This window comes from Elephantulus edwardii, unplaced genomic scaffold, assembly GCF_000299155.1.
Source record: "Elephantulus edwardii isolate Elephantulus edwardi_28Jun2011 unplaced genomic scaffold, EleEdw1.0 scaffold00047, whole genome shotgun sequence".
NCBI lineage: Eukaryota > Metazoa > Chordata > Mammalia > Macroscelidea > Macroscelididae > Elephantulus > Elephantulus edwardii.
Genome location: NW_006399797.1, coordinates 11,222,249 through 11,238,865, shown reverse-complemented (window position 1 = coordinate 11,238,865; position 16,617 = coordinate 11,222,249). Strand labels below are relative to the sequence as shown.

General features: G+C 38.9%; 1 protein-coding gene across 1 annotated transcript in view; it reads right to left on the bottom strand.

The window, feature by feature from the left end:
- Nucleotides 1-16,617, bottom strand: part of IRAK3 (interleukin-1 receptor-associated kinase 3) — a 125,765-nt gene that overhangs the window by 27,311 nt on the left and 81,837 nt on the right. Inside the window, exons 8-9 of the mRNA XM_006886067.1 lie at nucleotides 10,190-10,304; nucleotides 8,540-8,658 (exon numbers count right to left, since the gene is read on the bottom strand). Coding sequence (XP_006886129.1) covers nucleotides 8,540-8,658; nucleotides 10,190-10,304 — 234 coding nt within the window. The remainder of the gene's footprint in view (nucleotides 1-8,539; nucleotides 8,659-10,189; nucleotides 10,305-16,617) is intronic.

The following is a 16,617-nucleotide window of genomic DNA, read 5'->3' as shown; positions in this document are numbered from 1 at the left end:
ATTTCTCCATGACTTTGAGTTGTGGTGCTGGAGAAGAGTACTGAACATACCATGGACTGACAAGAGAACAAATAGGTCTGTCCTGGAGAAAGTTGAAATTAAGTTGCTCACTGGAGGCAAGGACTTTGAAGGTCTACCTGACATGCTTTGAACATATTGCTAGGAGAGACCTTACAGAAGAACATCGTGCTTGGAAGAGTGGAAGGACAGTGAAGGAGAGGAAGACGCAGGATGAGATGGATTGACTCAATGACTGGAGCAATAGGAGTAGGTCTGTCAGCGATGATGAGATTGGCTCAGGTTTCAGAGCTAATGTACAGAGGATCACTATAAGTTGCAAGTGACGCAATGGCACATATCAGCAACAACAACATTGTTTCCTTGAATGTTAATCCTGAATTTAACTAAAACTTTAGTCTTTTTTACGTTTATCAAGATATAGGTAAGTTGGGGAACTCTGGTGGCCTAGTGGTAAGAAGCTGCACTGCAATCCCAGAAGTATGCTGTTTGAATCCACCAGATGCTCTGTTGGAAAAGGAGGGGCAATCTCCCCTTGTACCAGTCAGATCTGATTTGACAGTATACCCACAAAAAATAATAAATAAATTTTAAAAAAGATATAGTTAATTTGTGAGGTGTGTTTTTTTGCTTTGTTTTGTTTTGTTTGGATGGTGGGGTGTAACTCATACTGAAGACGATAATCTTTGATCTTCTTCAGGAACTGCGTCAAGTCCTCTTCACTATTAGCAAGCAAGATGGTGTCATCTGCATTGTGCAGGTTGTTAATGAGAGTTCCTCCTCATACTGTAACATTTTATGCCATTTAATTCTTTTTTTAATTAATTTTCATGAAAGCTTACAGGGACTTAGGGTTTCCATTCATTCACTGTTGCACTGTTCTCCCTGCCCCCCTGCCTCCCCAATTCACTCTTCTCCTTGAAAAGTAAAAGAAAAACTCTTTCATTATTATGTAATCCCTCCCCCCAAGTCCACTCCACTGAGCAGCCTTCATTCTGGTCTCCTGTCATGACAATAATACTCAATCATATATCCCTTTCAAACAGTTCTCTCCTTATCTGTTTCAATGCAGTATACATCATTCATTCCCTCCTTCTCTGTCTTCTCTCAACCCCAATGTCAGCCCTATTTTCCAACAGTGGCTTTATGCAATATTTGTCCTTTTATGACTGAGATATTTCACTCAGCATGATGTCCTCCAGGGTTATCCATTTTTTTTTTTATTGTTAATTTTAATGAACATTTACAGAGATTTTAGATTTCCATTCATTCATTCATTGTTGCACTTTTTTCTCTAACCTCCCCTCTCCCCAGTTTGCTCTACTCTTTGAAAAGCAAAAGATAAACTTCTTCATTGATATATAATCCCCCTGCCCCCCAACCCCGGCACTTCACTATGCAACCTCAATGCTGCATAGTATTCCATTGTGTAAATATACTGGAGCTTCTGTATCCATTTGTTTGTTGATGGGGCCATTTAATTCTAAGATACAGATTTTGCTGTTCTATTGTTTGCCTTTTCCAGAGGAAAAAAGACTCAAGGCTTAAATAAGTTAAGCCACTTGCTCAAAATCACATGTTAAATGAAAGATCTTTACAAACCAAGTCTCTGATTTAAACATTTATCATTACAGGCATAAGAGGAAAGGATGGGAAAGGGGTGACCAACAAGAAAAATGAAAAAGAGAAATCTCTGCATCTCATTTTGTGGGATTCCTTCACTCAAACCTTCCTCCATCCCTGTGATGGCTGCAGTGGGGCCGCCCCAGCTTCCTCCTCCTGGTCTGAGGCACTGGTTCCTCAGCAGAGTGAGGCCTGGCTCACAACTGCCCCTCAATGTAGAACTGTCCTTGTCAGAAAGGAGCTACTTCGTCCAAACTTACTGCCCTTTTCAAAAACAGGTTGAATGCAGGCCTGCAAAGACTTTTAATGTGAAAAGTAATTGAATTGTAATTGGCTTGGTATATCACTGAAGGGCGAGCACAGTTCAGCACTCCACTCCTCCCCCTGCTCAGTCCTTCCACTTTTCTCCATACAGGGAGGCTCTGCTTCTGAACAGACTTCTTTAGAGAACACACCTGGATGCTAATGACTAAGTGAAGACTCTAAGAGTCACTAAGATCCTAATCAATAGTGAAAAGGGGCGAAATAAGACCAACAGCCTAAGATCTATCACAGGAGGGAAGACATTCTAGAGAGTCACATCCAAATGGCCTCACCTAATGCTGGCCATGAAAAATACATGTAAAGTAGACAGAGCCTGTGTTGTACGTCTTTATCCTGATGTTCCACTTGGTACTTTCTCCTTCTTGTACGCTCCTCAACCCTTCAAGTACCAGAAAAGAAAAAAGAAAAAAGTCTCTTCCCTCTTCCAAACCTTTATTTTAGAAATAAATTTGCCAAAGTAAATTTAACAAAAGGAAAACTAATGTAGTACTACTTGGGGCTTCACTGACAGCAGATTTTGCTAATGTCAAGGATTTCTACTGTTAAGGACTTCTTTAAAGTGCTCAAAAGCAAGGATGTCAGTTTAAAGATCAAGGCAGGCCTGATGTAAGTCATGGTATTTTCAACTGTTTCATGTGGGTCTGAAAGCTGAACACTGGATACAGAAGAACAAATAATTCACACCTTTGAATTGTAGTGTTGGAGAAGTTGTTGTTGTTATGTACCATCAAGTCGTTTGCAACTCATAGTGACCCTATGTACAACAGCCCTAAACCCTGCTCTATCCTGTGCCAATCACACTGCCTCTGACACACCCATCCCGATTACCCCAGTCACTGAATCAGTCCACCTCATAGAGGGTCTTCCCCTCTTGCGCCGTCCCTCCACCCTCCCAAGCATGATGTCCCTCTCCAAGGACCTGTCCCTCCTTGCAACATGCCCAAAGTATGTCAGCGAAGCCCCAGAATCATTGCCTCCAAGGAGTAGCTTGGTTTAATCCTCTCCAGGATGAATCTGTTTGTTTTCTTGGCAGTCCATGGTACATTCAATACTCTTCTCCAGCACCACAGCTCAAAGGCATAGTTCTCCCTCTGTCCTCCCTAGTCATTGTCCAACTCTCTGATGCATGACAAGTGATTGCAAAGACCATGGCCTGTATCAGTACTCTCTGTCTCTGTTGGAGAAGAGTACCGAATATCTCACGGTCTGTCAAAAAAAGAAACAAGTCTGTCTTGGAGGAAATGCAACCTGAGTGCCCCTTAGAGGTAGCGGCAGTGAAGTTTGGTCTCACAAACTGTGGACATGTTGTCAGAAGGGGCCAGTCCTTGGAAAAAGACATCATCCTGGGAAAGGTGGAGGGTCAGTGAAAGAGAAGACGATTCTTAACCAGGTGGATTAACACAGTGATGGGAACAGTGGACTCAAGCATGTCAGAGACGGTGAGGATGGCACAGGACAGGAGAAGGGTCAGATCTGTTCACAGGAGTGCTATGAGCTGCTATGACTCAACAGCACAGAACAATTACAACATCTTGGGGTTTCAAAGAAAGCTAATGCTTTTATTTTGAAGGTTAAACCAAATAGAAGAGATTGTCTTAGTTGCCTAGTTTTGGTGTAGCAGACACACCACAAATAGGTGGTTTTAAAGAAAATTGGGAATATACCCCAAAGAGACCATAACTGACATCCAAGCAGATATATGTACACTCATGTTTATCGTGGCTTTGTTCACAATAGCTAGGAGTTGGAAACAACCTAAGTACCCATCAGCAAATGAATGGATAGAGAAGCTGTGGTATATTCACACAATAACATACTATGCTGAATTGGAAAACAAGAAACTCATGCAATATTATTCAAAATGGGTGACCCTGGAGGACATTATGCTGAGTGAAATATCTCAGTCACAAAAGGACAAATACTGTACGGTGCCACTGTTGTAGAATGAGGCTGACATCAGGGTGGAGGTAAGACGGAGAAAAACTAGATAAATTATATATACTGCATTGAAGCTGATGAGGGAGAGAACAGTTTAAAAGTAATATATTTTAGGGCATTATGATTATCATAAGAGTCCAGAATGAAGGTTGCAGAGTGGAGTATACTTGGGGTGTGGGTGTGGGGGGATTGTATACCAAAGAAGGAGTTTTTCTTTTGCTTTTCAAGAAGAGTGGACTGGGCGGGGGGTGTCAGGGAGAAAAGTGCAACAGTGAATGAATGGAAATCCAAAATCTCTGTAAATGTTCATTGAAATTAATAAAAAAATTAAAAAAAAGAACAGAAAATTGTTTTCTCAACTTCAGAAGGCTAGAACCCCAAAGTCAAGGCACCATATACACTGGAAGGCTATCCTTCTGGTATCCTCGCCTCAGCTTCAGAAACCCCAGTATTCAAGTTTTTTTAATCCTCACACATGTGTCTTCTGTACTAGTTTGTGCTCTGGACTCTTTGTGTCTGTGTTGTTCTGTTTAACTCAGCAGGGTTTAAGACACATCCTATACTGATAGGGTTTCATTAGCATTACAGCAAAAACTACATTCTCAAAAAGGATTACATCTGTAGATAGAGAGTTTAGGACTCTAACATACATTTTTTTTATCATTGTTATAAGTGCCATTGAGACTACTGTCATTCAAAGCAACACCATGAATAAAAGACTAGAATCTTGCCCTATCCTGCACCATTTTCACCATCTCCACTATTGTGAGGTTGGCTCCTCCCAGGGTCTTGGGAAGTTCTCCTTGACAGAAGGAAGGAGCATGGTGGTGTGAGCACAGGAATCGTGGCGAGCTTTTGGAGTCAACTGCTTTTCCAGGCATGTGTTTGACGTACAGGTTTGCTCTGTCCCCAGGAGTGAGGCTAGCCAGCCTGGACCTAGGGTTTGAACCAGGAGGTGACCTTAAGCCCAAAGGAAGCTGGGAGAGAAGAGGAAGCAGCCATGTTGTTCCTGGTTGGCTCCTCCCAGGGTCTTGGGAAGTTTTCCTTTCCAGAAGGAATGAGCATGGTGGTGTGAGTGCAGGAATCGTGGCAAGCTTTTTGAGGCCACTGCTTCAAACAACAATAATAATGACGATGACAAAGAGAGAGCTACCAAGCCGAAGGTGGGTGATTTTCATCTGTGGCCCTCAGTCAGGTTCAAATTGTTTTCCTGTCAAACATTCTTCTAGGTGGTATAGCACTGGTCTGTGCGTTGCTGTGATGCTGAAGACTGTGACAGTGATGTGCCATTCCTGGTAATGGGTACCCATGGTCGACAGTGATGGCTGGAGCTTCCCAACTAAATAAAGCCTGGAAGCAGGAGTGGCATCCACTTCTGAAATGGCTTGCCTCCGGAAAGTCTATGTACGAACAGTGCTCAGGCCGTTCGTTTATAGGATTGCTATGAGTCTTCTACGACTCTACAGCATCAAACAACAACAACAACCACTATTCTGAAGTCCATTATAGTTGTTTAAATCCTTTTCTTTGACGTCTTCCTCTCTTTCATTGATCATCTACCTTTCTCAGCTTGATGTCTATTTCCAAGAAGTGATCCCTCTTAACAAATTGCCCAAGTATGCTGAGACAAACTTACTCCAAGAAAGATTTGTTCTTTCGGCTGAACAAATAAGTCACGAAGCTCTGGTTACCAAATGGTAAGAAGCTGCACTGCAATCAATTTCAAAGGCATGCAGTCCAAATACATCCGCTTCTCTGTGGGAGAAGGAGGGGAAATCTCCTCTCATGTGATTTACTGCCTCTGCAAGCCCCTGGAGCATCAGCTACAGGTCAGTTCCAACTCAACAACATACAACAAATTTTGTTGATCAAGTCAGAACCAACCCAGAGCTGACTTTCCAGAGGGTTTCCAGAAGCAGTAAATTATACAGGAAGAGACTTTCCATCCTTCTCCAGCACAACAGAACTATAAGGAAAAATAAGGGATTAAGTTTGAAGGACGACTCCTGAACAACTTATGTTATACATATGACAACACAGCCTTGCTTGCAGAAAGTGAAGAAGACTTAAAACATCTACCAAGCAGATCAAAAACTATATAGCCTTCAATATTGATTACACATCAATATCAAGAGAACAAAAATCTTCACCACTGGACCAAGAGATACACACCATGATAGATGGAGAAAAGATTTAAGCTATGAACTATGTCATTTTATTTGGATATATAGTCAACATCCATAAATAATAACCAGTAGTTAAGAAATTAAAAAGTGTATTGCATTGGAAAACTCTACTGTCGAGGACCTCTTGAAAATGCTAAAGAGAAAGGATGTTTGTTTAAAGACCAAGATGTGACTTATCTGAGCCATGATAATTTAAATTGTTCCTTAAGCATCAGATCCATAACCATCTGAATGTTGGACAATGAATAAGCAAGACTGAAGACTTTGAATTGTGGTGTTGGCAAAGAATATTACATATATCATGGACTGCCAAAAGAGCAAATATACTGGACACAGAGATGCTTGGGGAAAGTAAATCCAGAGCAAATATAGATGGCAAAATTCCAAATATTATGTTAAATAGGTAGATAGGAGTTGTGTTAGCTTCGGGGTTGCCATTTAAGCATCTACTGGGTGACTCCAAAGGCCCTTGAGGTATTCACTGTCTCATACTGCCTCAGGTCTTGGAAAGATGCAGCAGTTGATGTATTACCACACTGCAACAGGAGCAGCTATCTGTAGGTAGACCTGTCCATTTCCCAAGATTATGTGAAAATTTAGTCTTTATATAGAGTTAACTTCACCAGAAAAGTAAACAAACACATAAGAAAGCAGCTTATTGTCCATTCATGTTAAAGGCATATGAAAGGCCTTTTTCAAGATTAGGAGCTGCACTGCCAACCCAAAGGCATGTGGTTTAAATCCACCATCTGCTCCATAAGAAAAAGTTGGGCGATCTCCTTCCTTGCAATTTACTGTCTCTGAAAACCCAATGGCAGGTCAGCTATGAGTCGGTTCCCACTCAATGGTATATAACAACAATGACAAAGAGATACTTTAGAAGAGATAACCTTTAAATACACTCTTCCCTGCTAGTCAGCAATGCCATATTTACTTTTTGGACAGTCAAGATAAAATGGCAGGCACACAGGAAAAAGTCACCAAGTCAGGCTTTGCTACAGAATTCATACTCTCTCTTCATTATGTCTACTGAAGCAGAAAAACCAATTTAACACTTTGCTTTAATATTCTCCTGTATAAAAAATGAGCACAGGAAACCCATTCAGTTTGTGACATATAACATAAGAAGCTACACAGTGGTTGGATCAGTTACATCAGTAAAACCCTGGAAACCCAACAACTAAGAATTTCAATTGCTGCTTTAACAAAACATTGCCATTAATTCTGGCTCATAGTAACACTGTGGCTTCTGAGTATAATAATACAAGATTAATTGGGAGAAATGTTTAAAAATTAGTTTTAGAATTGCTGTTTTATAAACTGAAGTCTTTACTAAGAGCTTTGTTTCCTGCTTGCTTCTTTGATTTAAAGTTAAAAGTTAACTTCAATATTAATCTTTGTCCTAAAACTGAACAGTGAGGATCCCCCTGTCACACACAGGATGGAGCCAGAAATCCTCAGAATGACACTGGTCACCATGAAGGAAGTGGTATCATACTTAAAAAATAACCAACATCTAAAGCTATTCCAGAAAAATAAAGGCATTTTTCTTTCTAAAAACCTCTCTTCAGCACCCAGGAAGAGAGATGGATCTTGCTGATGGTGTCATCCATGATGAGTTGTGCTACTAACCCCAAGGCTACATCTCTCTGAAATAAAGATGCTCTTGCTTCTTACCCCAGGCTTGTCTCTGAGGTTGACTTTCAATAGCAAGGTGCAAATCTACAGCTCTACAATAACCACTCAATGTTTGTCAGGGAATTATGTGCCTTAAGGCTTTAATGGTTAATTTTTGGGAAAAGGTTGCCAGGCTTTTCTTCCAAGGTGCCTATAAGTGGACTGTCACTCATTGTTGTCTAGTCAAAACCAACACCCAGCTGAGCTTCCAGTAGGCTTCCAAGTCTGCAAGTCACACTGAAGGAGACTGCGCATCTTTCTTCTTCAGCAGCTGGTGGATGTGAACGTCCAGAGAGCCGAATCCATTGAGTTAGCAGTCAAGTCCCTACAGTCTAGGTGCTGCCAATTTTCCTGTTAACATCTGATCCCTTAACCATCTGAGACACCTTACTTGCTGGCATGACTTTTTACTACTTTTAAAGGAATCCTCATATGACATTTAAACATCAGTTGGTGTTTTGGATTTTTTTTAAAGTGAGATGAAAAGACTTAGCTATCAGGTATCATTAATAAAGTACTTAGGATAATCTAACAGACATTGTTTGTTATGAAATCCTAAAGATAAGTGCTCCCTTTGGCTGTATAAATTTAAGTTTTTAAATGGCAGCTATGATTATTAACAAGAATGCAAGATGTTAAATTTTTAGATGGTAATCCTAAATGCACATGCATATAAATACCCGGAATGTTTCAGACAGGGAAGAGAGTGAGGTATGACTTACCTGTGATGATGAAGGGGACTTTCAAGTATAAAGACCTCTAAGAGCATTTACCTTGATATACTGCCACAGATGACAGCACATGGCTCAGTGGTGTGCAAGTACTGAATGGCTTTGGATGTTCCAATTAATATATTGATTCGAACATTCCAAGAGAGTGGGGCTGTTTGACCCTAAAAAGACAACAGACATTGGTTTGACGGCATTTTCTGAGTTTGAAAAAAAATTTATGTGTGTGTGTGTGTACCCAAATATATATATCCTGACACATTTTATGTGTGTGTGTATGTGTGTATTTATTTATAAAAGAGATAAACATACATTCTGAAACATTTATTTATTTATTTAAGAGTAATATATACATTCTGGCACATTCTATTTTTTTATTTTACTATTAGCTAGAATAGATTCAGATAATGGCAGAGGTGGGGTCAGGGGAAGCAATATTTTGGGTTACCACAATCTATTTTTAATGCTAATTTTTTTCCTCCTATTTTCAGAAATGATTCTATACTTCTTTAAATGCAAGAGAAATACCAAATAATATTCACTTTATAAAAATATGATGAGGTAAATATAAATCTAGAAATATAGTAAATAAGAATTTTTAATTACTTACACATATAGTGTAATTTAATATTTTTATTCTCATCATTACTGTTACATTCTATGTAGAATTGATTTTTAAACCTACCCTTTAAAAACATCTCATGAAGGCGAGAGACCACACAAGCCATTGCCTTAACTATCCTGAAGTTAGAATAACTAGGTGATGCCCAGTTGCCATCACTGACCAATCTGACCAAAATCATAATGGGTAATCTGGGATGGAATGAGAGAAAAATGTAGGACTAAAATTCCTAAAAATAGTCATTTTACCTGGAATCCCTGAGACCAGAGGAGTCCCTGAAACTACCACCTTGAGACACTCTTGAACCTTTAGCCCAAACTATCTCCTCAGGTCTCCTCTTAGCAGAAAAGCAGAGTAACACATAAAATAAATTGTCATAAAATAAATTACCATTGTATTGGTGCTTTACTTTAAAATCATATGTAAGAGTCTAAGAGATCATCATTTAATCTAAAGCAAAACTAAGAGCATAAGGGAAGCAGATAACTAGAGTCCTGGAAATGGAATAAACAAAAACAATTTAAAGAGAATATTGGCATATTGTGAAAAATTTAACTAACATCATTGAACAGTTTGGATGGAAATTGTCAAATGAGATGTCTGTGGTACATAAACTTTCACACGCACACACACACACACACACACGTAAGAAAACTTGTGGAATATCATGGTGTTCTTCAATCTCTTTCTCTTTCAGGAGTTATTATCACCTTTATATTATTTTCACTGAGTAATATTTTATATAAAGTCCATGAATACAAATTCTCTTTTATATTAAGAAATAAGAGTAGTTGGTATGAACTATCTAGAGCTATAGAACCAATAATATGTAAGAATAAAAAATTCTGGGCAAATAAAAAAAATTGAGGACAATAGCTGAGGTGTTTATGCAGCCTTTTCAATGTAGGAAATTAATTCATAGAGAAGTGCTGCACTTCCTTGGAAAACTCACCCATGGTTATCTATGCCCTGAGGTGAACACACCAGGACTTCCCAGCTGTTTCAGGTTTCCAGCAGTTCCCCCGAGATTACAGAAGAGCAGAGAACTAAGCAGAGTAATAGATATAACTTACAACACACTGTAATCTGTCAAAAAGCGATCCGTTCACCATGTATGGATAAACCAGACAGAATTTCTCAGTCTCTGTAAAATATGCCGTCAACTCCAGTATGTTTGGATGATGAAACCTTGAAAGAAAATATTCTTAAATCCATAAAATTGTTTATTCAAGTAAGAAATGAATAACACTCTAATGGGGGAGGGGGTAGTTGGAGAGGATGGAAAATTAGTCAAAAAAAAGGGTATATGTTTGGTTAAGGGAGAAGTTACTTCATTGAAATCATTGTAGAGATATATGTTTTCCAAGAGTTCTAAAGATACTAAGGAATTTTACTGTCAATCCAAAGGCCCAAGGTTCAAATCCATCAGCTTCTCCGTGGAATAAAGATGGGCAAACTCACTTGTGATTTACTCCCTCTGAAAATTCACTGGTGGGCCAGCTAAGAGTTTGGTCATTTCCTCCTCTTAATCACTTAGTTTATTGGCTTTGCCTTTTCCCTTAATACTTCTTTACCAGCCCCACTTCAAACAGTATGCTCCAAGAAGAAAGGATTGTGTTTGCCTTATTCATATAAAAATGTCTAAGAAAAAGAAGACTAAAGATTATTTAAGACGTTATTTGTATCTAGGAAAGGTAGGATCCACCTAAATTTCCTCAAATGAAAAATGAGGTTAATAATAGAACTTCAAAAGGCTGTAATAAGGATCAATGGATTAATAGTATTTAGGATAATGCCCAAGATTAAACACACATTAGCAAAACAAATAATAATATTACAACAGAAAAACTGAACTTCATAAAGTTGTTAGTTCTCTAGAAATTAATTTATACAGTTGTTGTTAGGTGCCATCAAGTTGACTGTGACTCATGCCTGTGACGATGACCCTGTGAACAACAGATCTGAACTTTGCCCTGTCCTGTACCATCCTCCTGACTTCTATCACAATCCTCCTTCTTCAGAGTCTTCTTCTCTTTAGCTTGTTATTGTTGTTGATTGCCTCCGAATTGAGCACGACTCATAGCAACCCTATGAACAAAAGACCTGAAGCTCTTTCTACAAATATCGACATTTATCAAAGTTCATAGAGTTTCTGGAGGCATGTTGTTTAGGAAGGAAGTGGATGCCACTCCTGCTTCCAAACCTGTCATAGTATGTTACTGTTGTTATGTGCCATAGAGTAGCCTGCAATGTATAGCGACCCTATGTACAGCAGTTCTGAACGTTTCCCTGTTCCTGAGCCAGTCTCACTAATTCTGACACACCAACCGCCCTTGCCCCAGTTACTATATCAATCCATCTAATCTGGGGTCCTACTCTCCTGCACTGTCTGTCCACCCTTCCAAGCATGATGTCCTTCTCCAAGAACCAGTCTCTCCCAGCCACTTGCCCAAAGTAAGTGACGCAGAGCTTCAAAATGCTAGCCTCCAAGGAAAGACTTGGTTTCACCTTCTCCAAGAGAGACCTATTTGTTTTCTTGGCCGTCCATGGTATGTTCAAGACTCTTCTCCAGCACCACAACTTGAAGGTATCAATTCTTCTTCTGTCTTTCTTAGTCATTGTCCAATTCTCTGAAGCATAGCAAGTAGTTGAGAAGACCATGGCCTGGATTAGGCACACCTTTGTATCTAAACTGACATCATTGCTCTTCAGCACTCTGGAGAGGTCCATGACAGCAGATTTTCCCAATGCAATTCATCTTTTGATTTCCTGACTTTTGTCGTTAAGACTGTTACCTTTCCCAGTATGATGTCTCTCTCCAAAGGTTGTTCCTCCTGAAAATATGCCCAGTGTAAGTGAGAGGAAGTTTTACCATCCTCATTTAGAAGGAATGTTCTAGTTGCACTTCCTTCAAAACAGATTTATTTTTTCTTTGTTTTTATTTTCATAAAATCAACATAATTTAATTTTAGAAAATCAACAGTTTTTATTTTTTAGCTAGACATGATATTGTTATTGTTCATCAGAATAAATGGACCAATATTTGAATATAATTAAAATGAAACTATAGATGTATTGGGGGGTGAAATGGGTAGGGTACAATCTAAGCCCAAGTCACCTGATGGAATCTGAGGCTGGACTCCTGCAGAGAAATCAGCAGGCCTTTCCAGGGAAAGGACTGCATCTTCTCTGCTGCTTTCCCAGGCCATTTATTTCTTTGATTGCTACAGCTTTGGCCCTCACAGATCTTGTCAAGACATCACCTTCACCTAGTACAAGAGTGGAGACAAAGATCTTCCCCTGAACCATCACAGAGAGTAAAGAAGAGAGTTGAGGAGCCTGACTGCACCACTCAGCAGAGCAAGGACAAGAGACAAAAGAAATACTCCTTACATTTACAAGCCTGGTCTCACACCACTTCTGAAACAAAGGAAGACAATAGGCTTATGGGGAGGAGATGTCATCAGGTGAGACACAATTCCACAGAACCATCACTACTTGGTGCAGTGGAAAGAAGGGCTTGAAACTCTCCTAGATGAGCTTCTCCACTTTGAGATCCCTTCTGCTGTGGGGCATCCCATGGACCAAAGAGTTCAGTAGAATTTGGGACAGGGAGCTACAAGCAGGGAAGAACTTCACTCTCTCTCAGTTGGCACACTGAGGTTCTAGACAGAGAACTGCCTTTGAAGACCCCTGATCTGTTAAGAAATCACTTAAGAGGAGCACCTGGTCTTGCACCACTCAAGAACTTAAAAAATCATCATGAGAGAGAGAGTACAGCCAACACAGTACTGGAAATGGATGAAAATGCAATCCAGAATAATAAGAATGAAATGGCAGAAGTGTCCAACATGCTGAAGGGACAAAACTGTAGACTGGAAGAGATGCAACAGTCAGTAAACTGGAAGACAAGAACCTTAGCAGAAACATACTAGAAGAAAAATCAGAGATGAGACATAAGAAAATGAAGAAAACATCAGATCATGAGGGATGACATCAAAAGGAACAACATATGTATGATTGGAATTCCAGAACACAAGTGGAACAGGGAAGTTTCTGAGAAAATTGTGGAAGATGTTCTAAAACGAAACTTCCCAGGTATTATGAAGAATGGAGAAATCTATATTCAGGAAGCTTAGAAAACACCAAATAGACTAGACCCAAAAAGTAAGATATCAAGACACATCATAGTCAAATTCTCTAAAATAAAAGATAAGAATAGAATCCTAAAAGCAGTGAGAGAAAAACAAAACATCAGTGGTGTCTCTCTGGAAACTAAAGTGCATCTAATACAGGCGAGGGTCATTGCAATCACTTGTTATGCATCAGAGAGTTGGACAATGACTAGGGAGGATAGAAAGAGAATTGATGCCTTTGAGCTGTGGTGCTAGAGAAGAGTATTGAATGTACCATGGACTGCTAAGAAAACAAACAGGTTCATCCTGGGGAGGTTTAAACCAGGTGGCTTCTTGTAGGCAAGGATTCTGAGGCTTTCTCTGACATACTTTGGACATGTTGTAAGGAGGGACAGGTCCTTAGAGAGGGACATCATGCTTGGTAGGGTGGAGGGACAACACAGGAGAGGAAGGCCCTTTATGAGGTAGATTGATTCAGTGACTGGGGTAATCAGAATGGGTGTATCCGAGACAGTGCGATTGGCACAGGACAGAGCAGAGTTTAGGGCTGTTGTACATAGGGTCGCTATGAGTCACAAGCAACTCAGTGGCACATAACAACAACAGCATCTACAAAGGAAAAAACAATGAGATTAAGTTCTGATTTATCAGCAGAAACCATGTAAACATGAAGACAATGGGCTGGCATACATAGAACGTTGAGAGAAAACAACTACTACCAAGGATCCTGTCTCCATGAAAGCTGTCAATCAGATATGAAGGAGAAAATAGGTCATTTGTAGAAGAGAAGAAACAGAAGAAATGTGTAAAAAACAAGACCAAAAATACAAGAAATTTGATGGGAAATCCTTTACACAGACACCATACAAAAATTGATAGGCCATAGTAACAAGAAACAACAGAAAAAGAAACACAGCAAAACGGCAACAATAAACCTGGCCTGTCAATAATCACATTTAATGTGAATGAACTAAATGGACCAATTAAGATAAAAAGAGTAACAGGTTGGATAAAAAACAAAGCCCATCAATAAGTTGCCTACAAGAGATACATCTAAGAAACAAGGAGAAAGATAGACTAAAAATCAAAGGCTGGGAGAAAAATATACTAAACAAATGGCATCCACAAGAAAAGCAGAAGTGGCAATTCTAATCACTGAAAAAATAGACTTCAGAATGAAAACCATCATAAAAGATAAAGAAGGTCATTATATAATGATTAAGGCACAATAGATCAAGAAGACATAACCTTGGTCAACATCCATGCACAAAGTGATGTTGTTGTTGTTGTTAGGTGCTGTTGAGTCGTAGATGACTCATAGTGACCCTATGAACAAAAGGCCTGAGCACTGTTCGTACATAGAGTTTCTGGAGGCAAGTCATTTCGGAAGTGGACGCCACTCCTGCTTCCAGGCTTGTTTGAGATGGAAAGGTCCAGCAAACACCGTCTACCATGGTTAACCATTACCACGTTTGGCACATCAGTGTCCCAGTGTTCAGCATCACAGCAACCATGAGTTACCTCTGTACAACAATGCACAGATCAGTGCTATATCACCTAGAAGAATGTTTGACAGGACGACAATTTGAACCTTAAAGCCCCCTCCTGCCTTAAGCCCTACGCACCAAGTGATAGGACTATAAAATACATTAAAACAAAGGTTAATAGAACTGAAGAAAGAAATAGCACCTCAACAATACACCACTATCACCAAGGGATAGGTCAACTCAAAAGAAACTTATGCAGAAAATCTAAACTATATGATCAAATAACTGGACCTTATGGTTGTATTCAGGAAGCTGCACCCAACTAAAAGTCAATTTACGTTATTCTCAAATGCACATGGTACAATTTCAAGAACTTATCATATACTGGGACACAAAATAAGCCTCAAGAAATTGAAAAAAACAACATAGTATCTTATCAAATCACAATGCTATAAAATTGGAAATTAGCCACAAGAGGATAAAGCTTATAAAACCAACTATGTGGGAGTTAAATAACACTGGTGTTTTTTTAAGAACACAATTGGGTGACATAAGAAACAAAGAATAAAATAAAAAAGGTTCCTTGAAACAAATTAAAATTAAATACAACATACCAAAATCTCTGGGATGCAGCTAAGGCAATCCTAAGGGGGCAGTTCATAGCAATAGGCACACACACATAAAAAAGGAAGAAAGAAGCAAAATTAATGCTCTAACTCAACACATACATCAAATAGAAAAAACAACCCCCTAACCCCATAGCTTCTAGAAGAATGGAAATTATAAGAATAAGAGCTGAAATGAGATAGAAAACAGAAAAAACAATTTAAACATTAAAAATACAAATCTCTAGTTTTTCAAGAGAGTCAATAAAATTGAAAACCATTGGCAAAACTAACAAAAAGGAAAAAAAAGATGAATACACAGATTACTTAATGATAGAGGTGACAACAGACCAGATGAAAGTAAATCTATAATAGCAGAATATTATGAAAAACTGTATTCTGATAAACTTGAAAACATACAGGAAATGGACAAATTCCTTGAAACTCATGATCTACCCAGATTGACACAGACAGATATAGAACACTTGAACAGAACCATCACAAAAGAATTACTTAAGCATGTCATAAATTTATTCCCCCACAAAAAAAGTCCTGGACCAGATGGCTTCAGCTTCAAAGCTGAAGTCTACCAAACATTTAGAGAAGATCTATCACTAATTCTACTTAAATTATTTTTTAAAAAAGTAGAAAAAGAAAGAACATTCTATGAAGCAAGTATAATCCTAATACTAAAATCAGGCAACGATATTAAAAAAATCAAAACAAAACTAACTACAGACCAATATCCCTTAGTAATATAGGTGCAAAAATCCTTCATGAAATCCTAGCCAATAGAATCCAAAAGGACAATAAAAAAATCATCATGATGAAGTGTGATTCATAACAGGTATGCAAGGATGGTTCAGTATAAGAAAAACAATATAATTCATCACATTAACAAAGCAAATACAAGAACCACGTGGTACTAGCAATTGATGCTGAAAAGGCCTTTGACAATATCCAAAATCCCTTCCTAATCAAAACACTCTACAAAATAGAAGGGAATTTTCTCAACATTGTGAAAAGTATATATGCAAAACCAAGAGCCAGGATCATTCTTAATGGAGAAAGACTAAAAGCATTTTCCTTGTGAACAAGGACCAGATAAGGATGTCCCCTGTCACCACTCCTATTTGATATTGTATTGGGAGCATTTGCTAGGGCAAGGGGAAATAAGACAAATCCAGATTAGCAAAGAGATGGTGAAACTGTCACTATATGATGATGAGATGATAGTGTACACAGAAAACCCTAAGAACTCAACAAAAAAAAA